The sequence below is a fragment of the Setaria viridis genome, chromosome 9, assembly GCF_005286985.2.
Source record: "Setaria viridis chromosome 9, Setaria_viridis_v4.0, whole genome shotgun sequence".
Lineage (NCBI taxonomy): Eukaryota > Viridiplantae > Streptophyta > Magnoliopsida > Poales > Poaceae > Setaria > Setaria viridis.
The window spans coordinates 6,798,084-6,816,761 of NC_048271.2; the positions used below are offsets into that span (position 1 = coordinate 6,798,084).

General features: G+C 46.1%; 2 protein-coding genes across 4 annotated transcripts; both read right to left on the reverse strand.

The window, feature by feature from the left end:
• Positions 1-314: 314 nt before the first annotated feature.
• LOC117838781 (BTB/POZ domain-containing protein At1g63850) lies at positions 315-4,361 on the reverse strand. Of its 3 annotated transcripts, none has more exons than XM_034718939.2 (3): positions 3,142-4,361; positions 1,880-1,909; positions 672-811 (listed from the first exon to the last, which is right to left on the reverse strand). In XM_034718939.2, exons 1-2 carry the CDS (start codon positions 4,312-4,314, stop codon positions 1,895-1,897), a joined length of 1,188 nt encoding a protein of 395 aa, XP_034574830.1. In that variant the 5' UTR covers positions 4,315-4,361; the 3' UTR covers positions 672-811; positions 1,880-1,894. The 3 variants fall into 3 exon arrangements, 2 of the variants coding, with proteins under 2 accessions (XP_034574829.1, XP_034574830.1); XR_011897054.1 differs by having other exon boundaries at positions 673-811; positions 1,491-1,909; XM_034718938.2 differs by lacking the exon at positions 1,880-1,909 and having other exon boundaries at positions 315-811; positions 3,142-4,354.
• Positions 4,362-13,385: 9,024 nt separating this feature from the next.
• Positions 13,386-14,772, reverse strand: LOC117840276 (uncharacterized). The gene is made up of 3 exons (XM_034720758.2): positions 14,072-14,772; positions 13,846-13,973; positions 13,386-13,746 (listed from the first exon to the last, which is right to left on the reverse strand). The coding sequence occupies exons 1-3, from the start codon at positions 14,371-14,373 to the stop codon at positions 13,667-13,669; spliced, it is 510 nt and encodes a 169-aa protein (XP_034576649.1). The 5' UTR covers positions 14,374-14,772; the 3' UTR covers positions 13,386-13,666.
• Positions 14,773-18,678: the final 3,906 nt, after the last annotated feature.

Genomic DNA, 18,678 nt, shown 5'->3' on the forward strand with positions numbered 1-18,678 from the left:
CATAGAAGGATGTGTTAAATTTTCAATAGCATACAGGAAATTTTATCTTTCTCCACAGCATCCTAAATCCTAATTAATACGTCCTCGATTCTTAATTCTTAAGTCGAATGGGTTCAGAAAATGTGTAAATCTACTTCATCACTGCAATTTTCACTACTAATTATTTTCATTGGTTCAGAAAAATTGTGTTCGTCTACTTCACAGCAAATTTCAGGACCAAATGTCAGGACCAGTCGCAATGCTCTAGACAATTGTAGACATACTTCCGCCCTCAAACACAGCACATTGAGTGCAATTCGCACAAACAGTGTTCATTAAGTTTAAAACACTGAGCGCACTTTTACTTGGCTAATTATAGACAGTAAAACGGAGTATGGACAGTAAAAGTGCGAAAACAAACAATATATAAAAACAGAGACGCAAGCACTATACTAAATCAAGAGGATTTAGGGAGGCCTACAGCTAGCTACAGGGGAGAATGCACAGCGAAAGACGCACTGATTGGAGACGATACAGACACAGACATCCGCTCGTCTCAGATATCGCCACCCAGAGGAGCCCGGCCAGCGCGCCGGAACCACGTCTTGAACGCGGCAACCAGATGCGGGCAGTCGTCGACGTTGCGGGTCGAGAACCCGAGGCATTGCCGAAGCAGCTCCTGGGCCTCTGGGACGGGCAGAGTGGAGATGATCTGAAGAAACGCCTCCTCCAGCTCCTGGCAGTTCGTTGATTTGTGGAAGTGCATTGGTTGAACTATGCCCCGGCAGACGTTCAGGACAGGGAGCCAGCAACTGACGAGCTTCGTCCTCACCTGATGACAAGACATATAGTAGAAAGGGCTTCAAATGCACAGATGCAATGGAAAGAATGAGGTTGCGGTTCAGTTTGACAATTACATGACATCAAAGTACTAGAATGTTGCATGGCTCGAAGGAAACATCAGCCAATAGATACATAAACTGCACATGCACGGATGGAAGGGAAATTTGTATTAAAAATAAACCTAAACAGTACAGATGCAGCAAATCATAAAACTTATCCTATCTAAAATGTACCGTAGTTTATTCCTTAGAGGCATTAATTCAAGCCAGAACCAAAACACAGAGGCCAAACCAGATATTGTGAGTGAAAGATTGCAAGGAAAAGTAATGAATATCAGCACACGTGCACAATAATAACACAAGAAACAGATATGCAGCCAATGTGTCACCTGTGCTTCAACAAAAACATGGACAGGAGGATACTGGGGCACAGATGTATCATAGACACTACATGCTGAATAAATCAAGAACCAGTTTGACATTTTGATCTGTTATCTAGAGAATATACTAGTAACAGTAATAAAGGAGGACTTCATAGTTCTTCATAAAAAAATATATGCCTTCCCAGAAATGTTACAAGCTTTGCAGTTTTATCAAAGCCTCCAATGAGCGTATGCATACAGAGTAACCTCTTCAGCGAACTAAATACTATAACTTGCAGCTACATACCATTTCGTTTACTGGCAGTCATGCTGTAGATAAAGGGCAACAATGGATAGTTTGCATAACTCTGGGGCATTCCTTAACGCATCCTTGAATATCTTTAGTTTGTGGCCTTCAGGCAAAGCTTTGTTTTTATGATGACAAAAATTCTGGTTGTGGTTTCAAGAGAATGTCAATGGTGTGGTCTTGTTCACAAATCTGATAGCAGACCTGAGCGGGGGTTTTTCCTCTCTTTTTTTTTGCCTGGGCTGACTTATTAAAAAATATTCGGTTGCAGGTAGAAGCTTTTTGTCTGAATACAATCTGGGTTCAAGTATTATTCCTACCATCCTCTAGAAAGATATCCTTCTTTCAGCTCTTTACCATCCCTAACTCCAATAACAATATTTACATACCTATAAATCCAATCCTTATTGGAATTGCTCCTGTAAATTCACGCAAATACTCATTCAGGTTACCAATCAACATCAAAGCACTTATACAGGTTGTATTACCAAAAATGACAGTGCAACCCACGCCATTAATAAATCATGTCAAAAATAGATCACTCTGAAGTCTGAACAACTTCATCGGTTCAACCAACTCATGCAAGATAATCCTGTTCGCAACCTATTACTTCAATTAATGCATGAATAGCACTTAACCTAATGAATCACAAACTAATCAATATATTCATAAAAGACGTCTGCTCTATTATGTGCTACACTAGCAACTACCTAAAAAAAATTGATTCGGAGAATCTTAAAACAATACCAATCGATGTTGTAGAGATCTTGTGGCATTCTTAAACTTATGACAGGCATATCTCAACAAACAGAAATACCCACTAAGCCACTGACAGCATGACGGATGATATGGAGTCATCACACAACATGTTACTTGAATCGAATAAATTGTTCCTAAAGGAATAAGAAAAATAACAATACATCATACTAGTAATTAATTGTCAAAATAGTATGTTGGTGACCATATCGATGTACAAACTGGTGCACTATTGTAACTGGAGGGATAACTTTAACAAATTTGCACTCACTAGTTTCTCTATCCATTTTAATAAGTGGAAGTAGATTCCATCTGTAAGTCAGGGGCTCAAACAACTCTAGGACTGAAGTAAGGATTAATCTGGACTTCTTAAAGAAAATACTCAGATCAACCAAAATACGTATCAACAAAAGTTATCTTGCATAGCCATGAGAATGTCAGCAAGCATAAATAAATGATTAACAATATGATACCTAGGGCCCGATGAAAAAAGGATAAGAACCATAGAACCTATTTTCCTTGTGGTGAGACGTATCAACAAAAATGGTATGCAAGTTATGTCTGGCTTTTCAGGCTTGCCTATAAACAATTGAACACATTGGGTGCTACTTTGCAATAAGAGGAAAAGATGCTATGACCACAAAGGCATAGGCTTCTAATGAATTCCATTAACAAATCTTATAAGCTGCAGCAAGTTAAATCATTCTGACAGACCATGGTATTGTGTTGATATATGCAACCTATTATCAACTGCTATGCAACATAAGGAAACCACATGGAGCTAGCCATCTTTTTTACTGAATTCTCACATTTTAATGTCGTAATTTACCTTCACAAGATATGATGCGTATGAAAAAGTTGATGCAACAGCAAGATTATCGATTAGCAGACTAACCTGCCGAGGTACCAGAGTCTCCCCAGTGACAACTGAATTGGCGAGCCTGAGTGTGCATCTGGTCACAAGCACCGGAAGCCCAGGCGTCATGTTCCTCCACATGTCCGCATCACTCAGCAACTTCTGCAAATCAGTAGCCAGGGCAACCTGATCACTCCACAGCGTCACCGCATTATCCGCCACCCTCAGATCGACCATCCTCTCGATGAGCCAATACAGGTGCTTCACATTCAACACTGCAGAATGCAGGTTCAGCCTCTGTATGGCCTCGCGTTCGTCACTGTCCACAGCGACCCTGAAGTCCGGGCTGGCGTACTTCCCCATGAGCTCCTTGACTGTCTCCAGGCGCGACTGAAATGCCTCGTCGAGCACCTTGTGGACGCAGTCCCGCGACGGGTAGTCCTTGAGGAGCATCGCGACGAACGCCTTGGTGGCAGCGTGGACGGGGTGGCCATGGATCGCCGAGTGGATCAGGCCGTGCAGCATGGCCTCGGAGGGCGACCTGGCGGCCTCCCCCGCAGCGGAAGTGGGACCAGTGGCGACGGGGGGAGGGGAGACCCTGGCGAGCAGGTCGGCTGCCTCATCGGCGGGGAGGAGCGGGGCGAGGTCGATGACGCGGGCCTCCTCGTCCTCGGACCAGGGCACCGCCTCGAGGAAGCGGATGCAAGCCTCGACGCAGGCGTCAAAGAGGAGCTGGAGCGCGACGGGGAGGAGGTCGAGGGCATCGCCGGGGGAGCGGATGGCGCCCGCGAAGTCGAGCGTGTGGAGGAGGCGGAGCACCTCGACGTGGGCGTGGAATGGGCGGGAGCACGAGGGGGACGCCACCACAGCGAGGGAGAGACGGCCACCCGCCGGGGGGAACGGGGACGGGGACCAGCGGTCGGAGAGGAGGGCGGCGAAGTAGCGCGAACGGAGGAGGGACGAGGACGAGACGTGCAGGTCGAGGAAGGTTCCGGCGGCGGCGGCGAGGTGGCAGTCGGGGTACGGCTCAGCGTCGGCGTCGTCGGGGGAAGAGGGGTCAAGGTGGAGGCGGAGGAGGAGGTCGGCGTTGGGGAAGGAGAGCGAGTCGGGGCGGGAGGCGGAAGAGGAGGAGGGAGGGGGAGGGGACGGCGGCGAGCAGAAGGCGGCGAGGCGGGAGCTGCTGGCCGAGCGCTGGCGCTTGCGGAGGGACATCGCCGTCGGCGTTCGGTGTCGGGATTTGGGGATTTTTTGGAATGGCGAAAGGGAGGGCGGTGGAGTGCTTTTAAAAGAGGAAGGGAGGGCATGGGCCAGGGGGGGTGGATTAAGACTAGGATGAGGAGATAATGAAGCCTGAATGAATAAGCTAAAGAAATTGAGGATGTTTGGCGTTACATGGAAAATAATTTAGACCCATATTGGCTGGAAGTGTCAACATTGTGTGGCAAAATGTAAACCGTCATTCTTTTGAACCTAAAAGGAGTATTTTAAACTAATAGCCCTTCTATTTCTAAATATTTCCTCCATCCCAAAAAGAATAATACTTTGGTATTTAAAATTTATCAAAAAATAATATTTTAGGATTTAAATCTTACGCATGCAAAATTTGGCGCATTGATCTCGTGCGTGCATGATTAAATGAAAATGTATTTTCTCCATTTTCTATATACAAACTGAACAGGTACATGCATCTTTTTCATTCACCCTTAATCTGTCTGAAAAATCACAGAAAATTATTCTTTTTAGAATGGGGGTATATTTTTTGATGAAACTATTTCTAAATATATTCATTATTTTAAATATATTACAATTATGTCAAACTAATTTGTCATAGAGATATCTGAATTTTTAATGACCGTACGTCTTCAAGTGCAAGTATGTGAAAATATAACTAATATAAAAACAACAATCTTAATACTCCCTCCCTCCGTCCAAAGTACATGTTTTGCCTTTTTCTAGATATACATAGCTTTTTTTTACCGAAGTCAGCAGGGGAACTTACCTATTTTTCCTGTATTTTTTGATTCCAAACCCTGTTAATTTGAGATACATAGTTTTTGATATGCACCTAGATATATATTATGTCTAAATACATAACAAAAGTTACGTACGTAGAAAAGTTATTGTATATTTCATGGGATAAATATTTTGATAAGATAAATGGTTGAAGATCATTTTTCGAAAATAAATAATATTTATAAGAAGTTGAAAAGGAGTATTTAAAAACGATTGAGTAACACGTGCTCAACTACAAACTTCTTGTCTTCTTCTAGAATTAGTATGAATTTGCTGCAGAAACCTCTCACCATGTGGACATTATGAATACATGACGTGGACATTATGGATCCACGATGCGATGGGAAGCGAGCTCATATCGTATTTCTCATCCATGCCACTGCTCACATCTGCTGAATGGTTGAAATGTCAAACGCCATACGGTCCGAATGGGTCAGGCCGGCAAGACGAGGTGGGTCGACTTTGCAAGGCAGGCCCATTAAGTCGGCCCGCTAGAATGGGCTTTCGCATCAATTCTGCGAGCTTTGCCACGGAGGATTTGATTCGGCCGGGCTTCACCAGCTCCGACTCCGGCCACTGTAAGGTCCTGGTTCTGAAGCTGTACTCCATCAAAAATTCCAGCTAAGGTCCTGTTTGGCATGGCTCCAACTCCGAGCAGAGCTCCTCCATTCCAGAACTCCAGGTGGAGCCAGCTCCACTCTAGAACTCTAGAACAAAAATGGGGTGTTTGGCTAGATGGGTACTCTCAACTCCAAAAAAGATCGATTTCAGTGTGAATTGCCATTGTTGCCCCCAATTCAGGCCCCACTTGTCATCCTCTCTATCCCTTCTTCTTCTCCCATCTTCTTCTCCTGCCACGTTCTCCTCGGTGCTGTCCACGTCAAGCTCCACGGCGGGGCTTGGGCTGCAGGTCTGAGCGGCGACGGGGCCGGCCGGCGGCGGGCTGCGGGGGCCGCGGGACCGGGGCGGCGACGGGGCCGGCCGGCGGCGGGCTGGGCGGCAACGGGCGGCGGGGCGACGGGCAACGGGGCGGCGGGCGACGGGGGCGGGGCGGCGACGGGCCGGAGGCGACGGGCGACGGGGGCGGGGCGGCGACGGGCGGCGGGGCGGCCACGGGCGACGGGCGGCACGGTGACGGGGGCGGGGCGGCGACGGGCGGCACGGCGAGATGGCGACGGGCGAGCGGCGGGGAGGCGGCAGGCGGGGTAGCAACGGGCGGCGGGGAGGTGACGGGCGACAGGTGACGGGGGTGGGGAAATAGTCACGGGTGGGAGCTCGGGAGGAACAGAACGAAACGTTTTTTTGTGTAACAAGTAGCATTGGTGGGTAATTACCCACCAACTCCACGAGGAGGTTCAAAAGAGGTTGTTTTGGAGCAGCAAAAGAGGTGCTCCAAAACTCCAGTTCCATTTGCACTACAGCTCCATGGAGTTGGCTGCTCCATGGAGTTTTGGAGTTGAGGTGTTTGGTTGGATTTCTTGGTGCAGTTGCTGGAGTTCTGGAGTGGAGCCATGCCAAACACCCCCTAAATACCCCAGCTTCAAAATTTTATGGAGCTGTAGTGCAAATAGAGGTGAAGTTTTGGAGCACCTTTTTTGCAGCTCCAAAACAACATCTTTTGAAGTTCCTCGTGGAGTTGGTGGGTAATTACCCACCAATACCACTAGTTGCAAAAAAACTCCCGAGACCTCCCCACGCCACATCTCCCTCCCGCGCGCATGTTTCCTCGCGTCTACCCCCATCGCCGTCCACCCCGCCGCCGGCCGTCGAGCCCCTCTGCCGGCCCGTTGAGCCCCGCCGCCCAGCGCCCTCCACCTTCCACCCGTAGGGGTTGGGCGCGCGGTGATGGCGGCGAGACAGGGCAGGGGTTGGGCGCCCGGCACGGGGGCCTTCGCGGCCGTGGCACTGGCGGTGGGCGCGGGTCGACAGTACGAGTGGGATGGGGTCTCCACAGTGGCGGCGTTCCGCGAGCCCGCAGCGCACTGGAGCCATGGGCAGCGCCGGCCTACGTGGCCGCACGCGCTCACGCTCGCACTCGACCCGCCCTACGCCATCTTCTTCGAGGGTGGCACCGCGCTCATCTTCATATTACTGCCCGGCGTCACGTGCGTCTTCTCCGCCAAGGTCCTCGGGGCATCCATCTCCTTCTGGATTGAAAGGTTGCGATGCCTCTCCTCTTCTCTTTCCCTTTCGTCCTTGCTCTATCGTGCTCTGCTGCGTTCCTGAGGAAGAAAAGAGGAGGATAAGAGGATGACAGGTGGGACCATGAGTGGGGGGCAAGAATGGCAATTCACCTTCAAACTCCTCTTTTTTGGAGCTGTGGACACCCTCCCAGTCAAACACTTCCATCAGACAGCTCCAACTCCACCCAGTGCTGGCTCAGCCTAGAGTTCTGGAGTGGAGCAGCTCCACCCAAAGTTGGAGCCATGCCAATAAGACCTAAGTGGCAGAGGTGTCAGCAGAGCCGAAGCAATCTGTGAGGGAAGGCCTCCAAAAAAATTCTGTGAGGAGGAGGAGGAGAAAGAAGAAGAGCTTCTGTGAACAGTGTTTGCACAGTGAATGAACAATAACCGGTCAGAAGGAGCTGGCGCCAAGAGGAGCTCTTCAAACGTGCCTTGATTCTTTGTGTTTTGTGAAGAGACAAGTGACACTAGACGAGACGGCAGGTCTGCGCTACGAGAGGATCACTAGCGAAGATTAACAATTCTAACCATCGTATTCTGAATCACACTTCAACTGCAGCACATACGCGAACATGTCTTGGGCCTAGATACATCTTCCATGTGACTCCGATCTTCGATCGTTGCGAGACAAGTTCATTCGACAGGAGTTTCCATGACCTACCATGGCGTTATCCTAGTAGAGGGAGGTGAGCCTCACTGCCTCAGCGTGCAAATAAAACAGTGCCACCTTCGCGGCGCAAGAGAGAGATGCACGTGATCTGCTGTGTTGTTGGTGCAAAGAGATGGGCGTACGGACTCATCTACGTGATTATATTGTGCAAGCTCGATGAGCACGAGTAGAGAAGCGACTTTCCATCCAGCGATATAAATCTGGAACAGTTTTGGACCCGGGACTAAAAGACTTTTAATTCTGATCTAAATTTTGTAGTCTCTCAGAACCCTTTTAATCTTGGTCGGTGAAGCTTTAGTCCCAGGTCTAAATTTTGTAGTCTCTCGGAGTCCTTTTAATCTCGGTTGGTATCTCCAACCGAGATAAAAGTGAAGATTTCGGTCCCAGTTGGAGCCACCAACCCAGATAAATGAGCATGGAACCCATTAGTCCCGACTGGTTCCCTTTTATTCCTGATTGGAGTCACCAACTGAGACTAAATATTTTTACCCCAGGCGGCCCTCTCTCTTCCCCTTATCTTCTCTCCTCCTCTCCCTTATCCCCCTTATCTCCAGGCGCACGCGTTATCTCAAGGCAGAGCGCGCGATGGCCGGGGCCGCACGGCTGGCGCGGGAGCTCATGGTCCGGCGGGGCACACGACGGCTGAGACCGCCTCCCACGGCCGGTCGGCTAGGGGCGACAGGGTGGCGGCGGCGCGTGACTACCGGCAGGAGTGTTGTGGCCCTGCGGCGAGGCACAACAGTCCGCGCGGGGCTCGGCTAGCTTTCGCCTTGGTGGCGGGAGCGGCTAGGGCAGCCCCGGGGGCCAGTTTCGTACTCGGCGGCGAGGGTGCAGGCCAGCGTGCCCGGCGTGGCGCAAGTGGCCCCACATGATTTGTTTGTGAGTGAATAGTGATCCAGTAGTGTATGATTTGTTTGTAATGATTCGTTTGTGATTGTGCTGATGAATCTTCCGCGTGTTATGAATTAAATCGAACTCATATATTGTGTATCAGATCTTGTGCGAATTGTTTGGTTGATGAATCTTCCGCGTGTTGTGAATTAAATCAAACTCATATATTGTGTATCGGATCTAGTGCGAATTATTTGGTTGTGTGTTCTTACTTGTATTAGATCATGTGAGATGAGTATGTTTTTCTTCAATTTGTGAAGTGTCAATGTTTTTTCTTGAATTTGTGAAGCGTCAATGTTTTCCTTGCTCTTGCTCTTTAATTATCTCTATGGTGGAGTTGGAGCTCAAGGAGGTGGTACAGTGGTTGAGGCAGAGCTGCAGGGGCAACGCGAGCTGGCAGGACAGGACAGGGGCGGCCCACTTTTTTTATTTTTGGAACCTTTTTAATCCCGGTTGATTTTACAACCAAAACTAAAGATGGGAACCTTTAATCCTAGTTGGATTTTCTAGACCTATGTGTCTCTAGATTTTTGAGACCTATGTGTCTCTCCAACCGATCGGAACCTGTGTGTCTCTCCCACCGGCCACTATGTGTCTCTCCAACTGAATTTTCGAGACCTATATGTTTCTCCAACCGGCCAGAACCTATGTGTATCTCCAACCGGCTAGAACCTATGTCTCTCTTGAATTGACCAGATTTTCGAGACCTATGTCTCTCTAACCGGCTCGAATCGACCGGTGAAATACGCAGAACTAAAGATGGGACCCTGGCTCGAACCAACCGGGTGAAATACGCAAGACTAAAGATGGGACCTTTAATCCCGGTTGGATTTTCGAATTTTCGAGACCTATGTCTTTCCAACCGGGACTAGGTCTCTTCCTGATTATCCCGGTGGATTAGGTAAAATATCCGAGACTAAACCGAAACTAAAGGAGTTCTTTACTCTTTAATCCGGATGAAACACCTAGGACTACCCAATACCCAGGACTAAACCGGAACTATTAATATCCAGGACTAATACCCGGACTACTATTAATATCCAAGACTAAATTGGCAGGACTAAACTGGAACTCTAGGAGTTTTTTAATCTTTAATCCGAATGAAAACCTAAGACTAATCTTTAATCCGGGTGAAATATCCGGACCTAAAAATAAAATCCGAATGAAAACCTAAGACTAATCTTTAATCCGGGTGAAATATCTGGAACTAAAGATAAAACCAACCAGATAAAACCAACCGTACTGAAATAAAGAAGTTTATCTCAGGACTAATCTTTAATCCAGGTGAAATACTTGGAACTAAAGATAAAACCAATCGGATGAAATATCCGGAACTAAAAGATAAAACTAACAGAATAAAACCAACCGTGCTGAACTAAAGGAGTTTACCCCAGTTGAAATACCGTGAACTAAAGAAGTTTATCCAGATTGAAATACTGGGATTAAAGATGGAAACTAAACATCCGTATCCCGATTGAAATACCAGGATTAAAGGTGTACTAGACTAAAGAACTTTTTATTCCGGGTGAAATACCGAGACTAAGATGGAAACTAAACACCCGGAATAAAACCAACCGGTTACCCGATACCCAAGACAAAACCAGGACTATTAATATCCGGGACTAAACCGGAACTATGTCCGGATGAAACACCTAGAACTAATCTTTAATCCAGGTGAAATACCCAAAATTTCATCCAGGACTAATCTTTAATCCGGATAAAATAACCGGAACTTAAAGATATAGGAATTCTTTAATCGTCCGGGTGTGAAACACCCTGGACTAATCTTTAGTCCAGGTAATTTCACTCGAAACTAATCTTTAAATTTCTTTAATCCGGGTAATTTCGCTCGAAACTAGAGATAAAATTAGGTAATTTCACTCGAAACTAATCTTTAAATTTCTTTAATCCGGGTAATTTCACTCGAAACTAAAGATAAAACCAAACCATCTGGGTGAAACACCCAGAACTAAAGCAACCAATCGGTACATACCATGAACTTACATACCATAAATTTACATGAACTAAAGGAGTTTATCCTGGTTGAAATACCATAATCGAAGATGAAAACTAAACACTCGGAACCAACCCGAAACCAAACACCCGGAACCAACCTATTCTGGGTAAAATACCGAAACTAAAGATGAAACTAAACATCCGGACTAAAAAATAGAAACTAAACATTCGGGACTAAAGATAAAAACAACAAGAAAGTAAAAGATAAAACCAAGAAACTAAAAGATAAAACCAACGGGATTAACACTAAAGATAAAAGCAATCATGGAACAAAACCACCATAAAACCAACTAAACGCATCCGGGACTAAAGAAAGACCACAAGAGACTAAAAGACAAAACCAACAGGATTAACCGAGGTTAAACCGGACTGAAGATAAAAACAACCACAGAACAAAACCAGTCAAGACTAAAGATAAAATCAAACCAACAGAATTAGTCGGGACTAAAGATAAACCCAACCAATTGAACAAAACCAACCGAGATTAACCGAGAGATTAAAGATAAAACCAAGAAACTGAGATTAACCGAGAGATTAAAGATAAAACCAAACCAACCATAAAACTGAGATTAACCGAGAGATTAAAGATAAAACCATAAACCCAACCAACCGACAAAACCAACCGAGATTAACCGACAACCGAGACTAACCAGGAAACCGAGATTAACCGAGAGATTAAAGATAAAACGAAACCAACCAGGAAACCGAGATTAACCGAGATTAAAGATAAAACCAAGAGATTAAACATAAAACCAAACCAATTAACCGAGATTAAAGATAAAACCAAGAGATTAAAGATAAAACCAAACCAACCAGGACCGAAGGAGCGAGTCGCTCCTGGTATTCACCAGGATTAACCGAGAGATTAAAGATAAAATCAAACCAACCAGGATCGAAACCAACCAGGACCGAGGGAGTTCTTGTATTCACCTGGAATAACGGAGAACCAGGACCGAGGGAGTTCTTGTATTCACCCGGAATAACGGAGATTAACCGAGATTAACCGAGAAATTAAAGATAAAATCAAACAACCAGGACCGAAGGAGTTCTTGTATTCACCCGGAATAAACCGAGAGATTAAAGATAAAATCAAACCAACAGGACTGAAGGAGTTCTTGTATTCACTTAGAATAGGAAACTTTAATCCCGGTTGTATTCCGGGGACCACCCATGTATTGTGGGGATCACCCATGTGTCTTTTCAACCGGGAGAGAAGCCCAGTTTTCCACCGGTGGAGGCCTTGAACACATCAAATGGTAAGCCGGTTGTATTCCGGGGACCACCTATGTATTGCAGGGACCACCTATGTGTCTTTTCAACCGGGAGAGAAGTCCAGTTTTCCACCGGTGAGACCTTGAACACATCAAATGGTAAGGCCCCGTTACCCTGCTTATTTTTAGCACCTGTCACATCAAGTTTTGGTATGAACAGATACTAATTAGAAGTATTAAACGTAGACTATTTACAAAACCTATTATATAAATGTTTATCTATTATATAAATGTTTATCTATTATATAAATGTTTATTAAATGTAGACTATTTACAAAACCTATTATATAAATGTACAAAACCTATCATATAAATGTTTAGATACTAATTAAAAATATTAAACATAGATTATTTACAAAACCTAAAACCCAAACCCATTATATAACCCATTATAATGTAGAGATTATTTACAAAACCTAAAACCCAAACCCATTATATAACCCATTATAATGTAGAGCCTCACATGATTTGACGATGTAGAGCCTAAGACTAATTAGTTAGAGCCTTTGATTTGACGACGTAGAGCCTAAGAACCCATTATAATGTAGAGCCTCACATGATTTGACGATGTAGAGCCTAAGACTAATTAGTTAGAGCCTTTGATTTGACGACGTAGAGCCTAAGACTAATTAGTTAGAGCCTTAGTTCATAGTTTGACAACGTAGATCCTAATTAGTTCATGATTTGACAATGTGTTGCTACAGTAAATATTTGCTAATGCTAATGATGGATTAATTAGGCTGACAACGTAGATCCTAATTAGTCCATGATTTGACAATGTGTTGCTATAGTAAACATTTGCTAATGCTAATGATGGATTAATTAGGCTTAATCGATTCGTCTTGCCGTTTAGACTCATTTTGTAATAGATTTCATAAATAATCTACATTTAATACATAGATTTTGTAATAGATTTTGTAAATTAGGCTTGTAATAGATTTTGTAAATTAGGCTTAATCGATTCGTCTCGTTTAGCCTCATTTTGTAATAGATTTCATAAATAATCTACATTTAATACATAGATTTTGTAATAGATTTTGTAAATAATCTACATTTTGTAATAGATTTCATAAATAATCTACATTTAATACATAGATTTTGTAATAGATTTTGTAAATAATCTACGTTTAATACTCCTAGTTTAATACTCCGAATGAGTAGGAGTAACATTCGATGTGACACGTACCAAACATTCGAGGTGACACGGGCTAAAAATAAGAAAAAGGACCAAACACCCCCTAAATTGAATCGTCACTTGCTGTCGTTCTTATTGCCAGAACCTAGAAGAATCTAGCAGAATCCAAACATAGACAATGCCCGGGGAAGGCATTCCAATAGTTCTTAATTTCTTATCGTACATAAAAGCAGCTGGAGTAGAAAGAACAACCTCCGCAGCAAGTTCCTTAAAACAGCTTACTAAACCCTTACTACATCTCAGCAAACTTGAAATAGCATCTCGAAATCTAAGCAAACTAAACGGCGACGAGCCTGACATCGAAACATGCATCGCCGCCCGCCGCCTAGGTGGCGCGCTTGTCGTCCTTGAGGTGGCGCGCCTTCTCCTTCTCCTTCACCTCAGACCCCTGCGACGTGTCGTACTCTGCACAGGATCACACCCGGTTAACCCCAGCACTCCTCGGCGTCGCACACACTCAAAACGGCATCAGAAACAGAAATCCAGAGCGCCGCGTTCACGTACCGGGATGACTGGGGTGAATCTCCGTGCCGTGGTGCTCCACCGGGTCGGTCCCGCCGTACACCCCGCCGAACCCCTCCTCGTCGGAGCGCGTCGAGTACCCCTCCCCGAACGAGTGGCTCATCACGTCCCTGCGTCGCCACAGAGGCGCAAGACCAAATCAAGCCCTGCAGGAAAATATAGGCACTCTGCTAACTGCTATGCACGGCGAGGAAACACGGAGGATTACCCGGTGGTCTTGTGCATGTCGTCGCGCTTGTTCTTGGCCCCGGCGTCCTGCGGGGGCACCTGCGGCTGCTGCTGCTGCTTCGGCTGCTCCATGCCGACGCCCTGATCCCCCGGCACCGGCTTCTCGGCCGCCGGCGTTGCCGAGACGCTCCTCCCGCGAGCTGCTGCTCCAGCGGCGGGCACCACCAAGCCCGGCGCCCCGGCACCGCCGCCGCCTCTCCTGCCGCCGATCCGGCCGAGCGCGAACCCGAGTCCCGTGCCGCCGCCGCTGCTAGTAGCCGCCCGGAGCGTGTACGAGTACATGAGCAACGAAGCAAAACGCACTCACGGCGAGATGTGTCCCGAGAGTACGGTGGCGCGGAGTGGCTTATAAGCGGCCGCGCGTGCCGTGGGGGCGGCTGCCGTCGCGGTGGCGCCTCGAGCGGGGCACACGTACGCGGCGCGCCTGGAAGGCGCCGCGGGGGTGGGGGGAGGCAGGCGTGGCGTCGTCTCCCGAGCGGCGGGCGCACACGTAGCGAAAATGATACACGCGCCGAGCCCGGGAGCGGCTTCGGGGCCTGCGGCCTCGGCGCGCAAAGCGCGCGGAGGATGGGGACGCTTCGTGTCAGTCTCGCCACGGTCTCTCCCCGCACGCGAGTCGCGTCGCGCCGCGTCGTGTCGCGGGTGGCCAGGTCGAGTTGGGCCCTTGTTTACTTCCCTCCAAACTCCCAACTTTGACACTATGCAAAAAGAAGATTCCCCATCACATCAAACTTGCGGTACATGCATGGAGTACTACATGTAGACGAAATCAAAAACTAATTGCACAGTTTTGTTGTACTTTGCGAGACGAATCTTTTGAGCCTAATTAGTCAATATTTGGACAATAATTCACAAATACAAACGAAACGCTACAATGTCGCATTTATAGCAAAATGCCAATTTTGCAACTCCCAACTTGGGAAGTAAAAGCCTTGGTGTATCCGCCGCCTGGAGATTTCGGGACAATGACAAGTGGCCCCCTAACGTACGTCAGGAGGGTACCGTGTCGTCGTGGCACGGAGTCACGGAAACGTAAGATACGGAGCACCACCAGTGTGGAAAACTGGAAATGTCTCGGGCCGCTAGGCCTGTGGGCCTCTGGAGAAATAAAACAAGGTTGGCTAGTTAGTTTACTTTGGGAATTTGTGATGATGAACTTGATTACACAGTCAATATCGTCATGTACTTGTTTAACTCGTGATAGTGAACTAGTACTTAGTTTAATTCATGACAAGTACTTTACGGTTCTTCATTATCGACTTGTTTAGGCACCGTTTGGATACAAACTTCAAGTTTAGTAGTGGACCCTCAAATTGCTACTCAAATTGCTAGTCCTAAAGTTTAGTAAGGACTGTTTGGATGGACTACTAATCTTTAGGACCTTAGAGGGAAAATATCATTTTTACCCCTCAATTACTCCTCTAAACTACTCCTGCACTGTTCACGTCATTAATGCATGCGAGGACAATAGGGATAAAGGGGGACTTGAGGACCACTTGTAGGAGAAATAGGATCCATCAAGACCCTTGACCCTCCTAATGAAAATAGCTCTCCTAAAGTTTAGGAGTGCACTTTTAGGACCCATATTTGGATGCACAAGTCCTAAAAGTATCCTAAAAGTGGACTCCTAATCTTTAGGAGGGTGTATCCAAACAGGACCTGAGTTAGGGATGATGTAGTGTCAGAGTTGTTTATCCGCTATGAACTTCATTAAGCATGATAATCTAGCTATTCGTGATTAAGTTTAATGAACTTGCATTGTATTTTATGAGTGTGAGTTGTGAACCTTTGAGAACGGCGCTTCCACAGACGTATCTTTTGTTGGGCTTTACTGAAAAGCTGAAGGGCCGGTAACACAAGGGCCCAAAGCAATAAGTATCCAAGGGCCCAGTTCAAGCGTAAAAGGGCCCAACCTCCAAATTTGAGTTCGTTGGTGTTTCATCTTGCTAAATTGTTTATCATCAAGCAATGATGCCATAGAGCTCGTTTTCTGAAGAAGTACGTTAGAACATCGTTGAGAGTCGAAAGCTGATGCATCATATGGATGAAAACAAGGGAGAAAGCAGAGCTGTGGATGATCACATTAAAAAGCATCATTCACTGAGGGCCTGTTTGGCTCTTAGGGCACGTACAACGGGGCTGTAAGCCCCGTCTCCGTAGCCTCTAAAATGCAAAAAACCCCTCGCCGCTCAGCAGTAAAGGAGGAAAGAGAAGATGAGCGTCGTCTCACCACGCGACGGCCGAGCTCGTGCTCCCAGGCCAAGACGCCGGCTCGCCGCGTTGTACGGAGGCGTCGCCTCGCTTCGTCGCCTCGCGGATCCAGCTGCGCGCGAGAGAGAGAGGTGAAGATTGCCGCTAAAATCCGAGCATTAAAACACTTGCAGACAACTAAACAGACAGCCTCTGTCTGTGGGTTGTACGTAGTATCTGTTTACCCGTCTGTATTGTTGATCCCAATAACACACAGACAGGAGGCTGTCTCACCGTTGTACATGCCTTTAGGGGCTAAACTTTAGTCACTGTCACATCGGATATTTGATACTAATTAGGAGTATTAAATATAGTCTAATTACAAAATTAATTGCACAGATGAAGGCTAATTCGCGAGACGAATCTATAAAGCCTAATTAGTCCAATAGATTCGTCTCGTGAATTAACCCAGTGCTTCTACAATTAGTTTTATAATTAACCTATTTTTAGTCCTTGCAATTAGCGTCCAAACATTTGATATGACAAAATCTAAACTTTAGCCCCTAGTATCCAAACAACACCTGATTCACCCCTCGCTGCTGGCAACTCCCACACGACAAGGCTGTCGCGGTGGGCTCTATCGTTCCATCATTCCTGGCTCGACAGACGGTACAATCACTGAAGAATGTCCGATGTTATCCCGTGATCCTACCACGTGCAAGTGCAATCATGCACTCACTCGAAACACCAAACCCGAGGACAAGAATGTGACACGGTGCAACTAGGGCCTATGCGACCAGTCCATCGACCATTCGCTCTAAATTGATCGCTACCGATGCTAAGCTACAAGAATCACACTCCATGCTAGCTCGATCCCCTCTCATCCTCCTGGAGCTTCAGCTGAGTCAGCTTCTTTGATGGCTTGATGCGGCTGCATCCTTGAACTGAAGAGTGAAGACACAGCCAGTCGCCTGGTCTTAAGCATTCTGATGGTTACAGGCTTACAACACCAGGACTCTGGAGACCGAAGCAACTGCAACGCTGCAGATCAGCCAGCTTCAATTGATCGGACTGGCAGAAAATGTCATGCAAACGATGATTACAGCCGCAGTCGGCAGATAATGGCAATTAGCATCACGCATTGCTTCGTAAGATGTTCAATTTGCTAATCGCCGACGGGAATGTCAACGTGGGGCCTGCCGACAGCTTGGAGTGCCCTCAACCTCAAGCGTCACAGGGCTATGCGAGCAAGCAACTCAACTGGGAGGCAGCCAAACGTATGTGTGACAGCACCCTACACTCAGTGTGCTTAGGCTGTTGTTCTGCCAAAAGAAAAGAAGTCGGTTGTTTGGCCTGGTAAATTTGTAACGCTAAACCTTCAGGTTTAAGTTGCAGTTAACTTGTACTGTTCTCTAGTACTGTAATATTAAGAAGAACTTGTATCATCCACAATAAAATTTAGCCAAGTTGAAATTAGACAGATTGCTCCTAGACAGACCAAATAATACCCTTTGGAACACATGATTTCCAAAAGAATTCAAAAAAAAAAAAGAAGAACGTCGCGCTCACTGCTTGGCCGATTATTGTGACTTGCAGGCTAACTAAACCAAACAAGTGGGTGCTCCGAGTCCATATGATAGGTGACGGCATTCCCATACAAGAAAAAGTAACACTGTCCAAGAAACCGAGAGAACCAGAAAATAACAGCAGGCATTGAGATCCCTTTCAGAAAAGAAAGGATGTTTTCTAGATCAAATGTGCGCAAAGTCATGAAGATGAGTAGCAATTTCAGCTCCAGCAGAAAAGACTAAGTATCAACAGAAAGGAAATATGCTGCCTTCTTGATCAAGATAAAGCGCCAAGGTACAAATTGCACGAAAATGACAGCTTGCAACCAAAACAGCAAGGATACAGAGCAGCACTGAGTAGGATAATGAGAGCGTTACTTCTCTTTCACATAAATGGTTGCGTACTTGACGTGCATCAGAACAAAACTGCTGACAACAGGCATATGCAGCTACAAACAATGCAAGCTATCATTGAAGAAATGCATGAGAAACAAATTTTTCAAGTAAAGCAGAGACAGCTATGTATATAAGAACTGCGAACATGATCTAACACGACCATGAAACTGCAAGATGGAAATTATCACACTGAATAGACAAAGGGGGCCTGCCAGAAAATTATTACACCGAATAGACAAACTAAGGACTACGATGGAGAAAGTGAGCCCATTAATAACACACATGACCAAGGAAACAAACGATCCTATAAATAACACACATGACCAATGAAATAAATGATCTCAAAGGTACTTAACACTGAATTAAAACAAAACAGAAGTTGCCAGGTTTATATGACAAAACCTTGAGGTAGCTGACATAGTGAAATAATTGG

What these genes read in the sequence shown, in the direction of transcription:
- LOC117840276 (XM_034720758.2), bottom strand. Translation starts at nt 14,373, where the DNA reads ATGTACTCGTACACGCTCCGGGCGGCTACTAGCAGCGGCGGCGGCACG. An exon ending in GACATGCACAAGACCACCGG is followed by an intron (nt 13,974 to 14,071) that starts GTAATCCTCCGT and finishes GTGGCGACGCAG; the next exon opens with GGACGTGATGAGCCACTCGT. An exon ending in GATTCACCCCAGTCATCCCG is followed by an intron (nt 13,747 to 13,845) that starts GTACGTGAACGC and finishes GATCCTGTGCAG; the next exon opens with AGTACGACACGTCGCAGGGG.
- LOC117838781 (XM_034718938.2), bottom strand. Translation starts at nt 4,314, where the DNA reads ATGTCCCTCCGCAAGCGCCAGCGCTCGGCCAGCAGCTCCCGCCTCGCC. An exon ending in AGACTCTGGTACCTCGGCAG is followed by an intron (nt 812 to 3,141) that starts GTTAGTCTGCTA and finishes TCTTGTCATCAG; the next exon opens with GTGAGGACGAAGCTCGTCAG.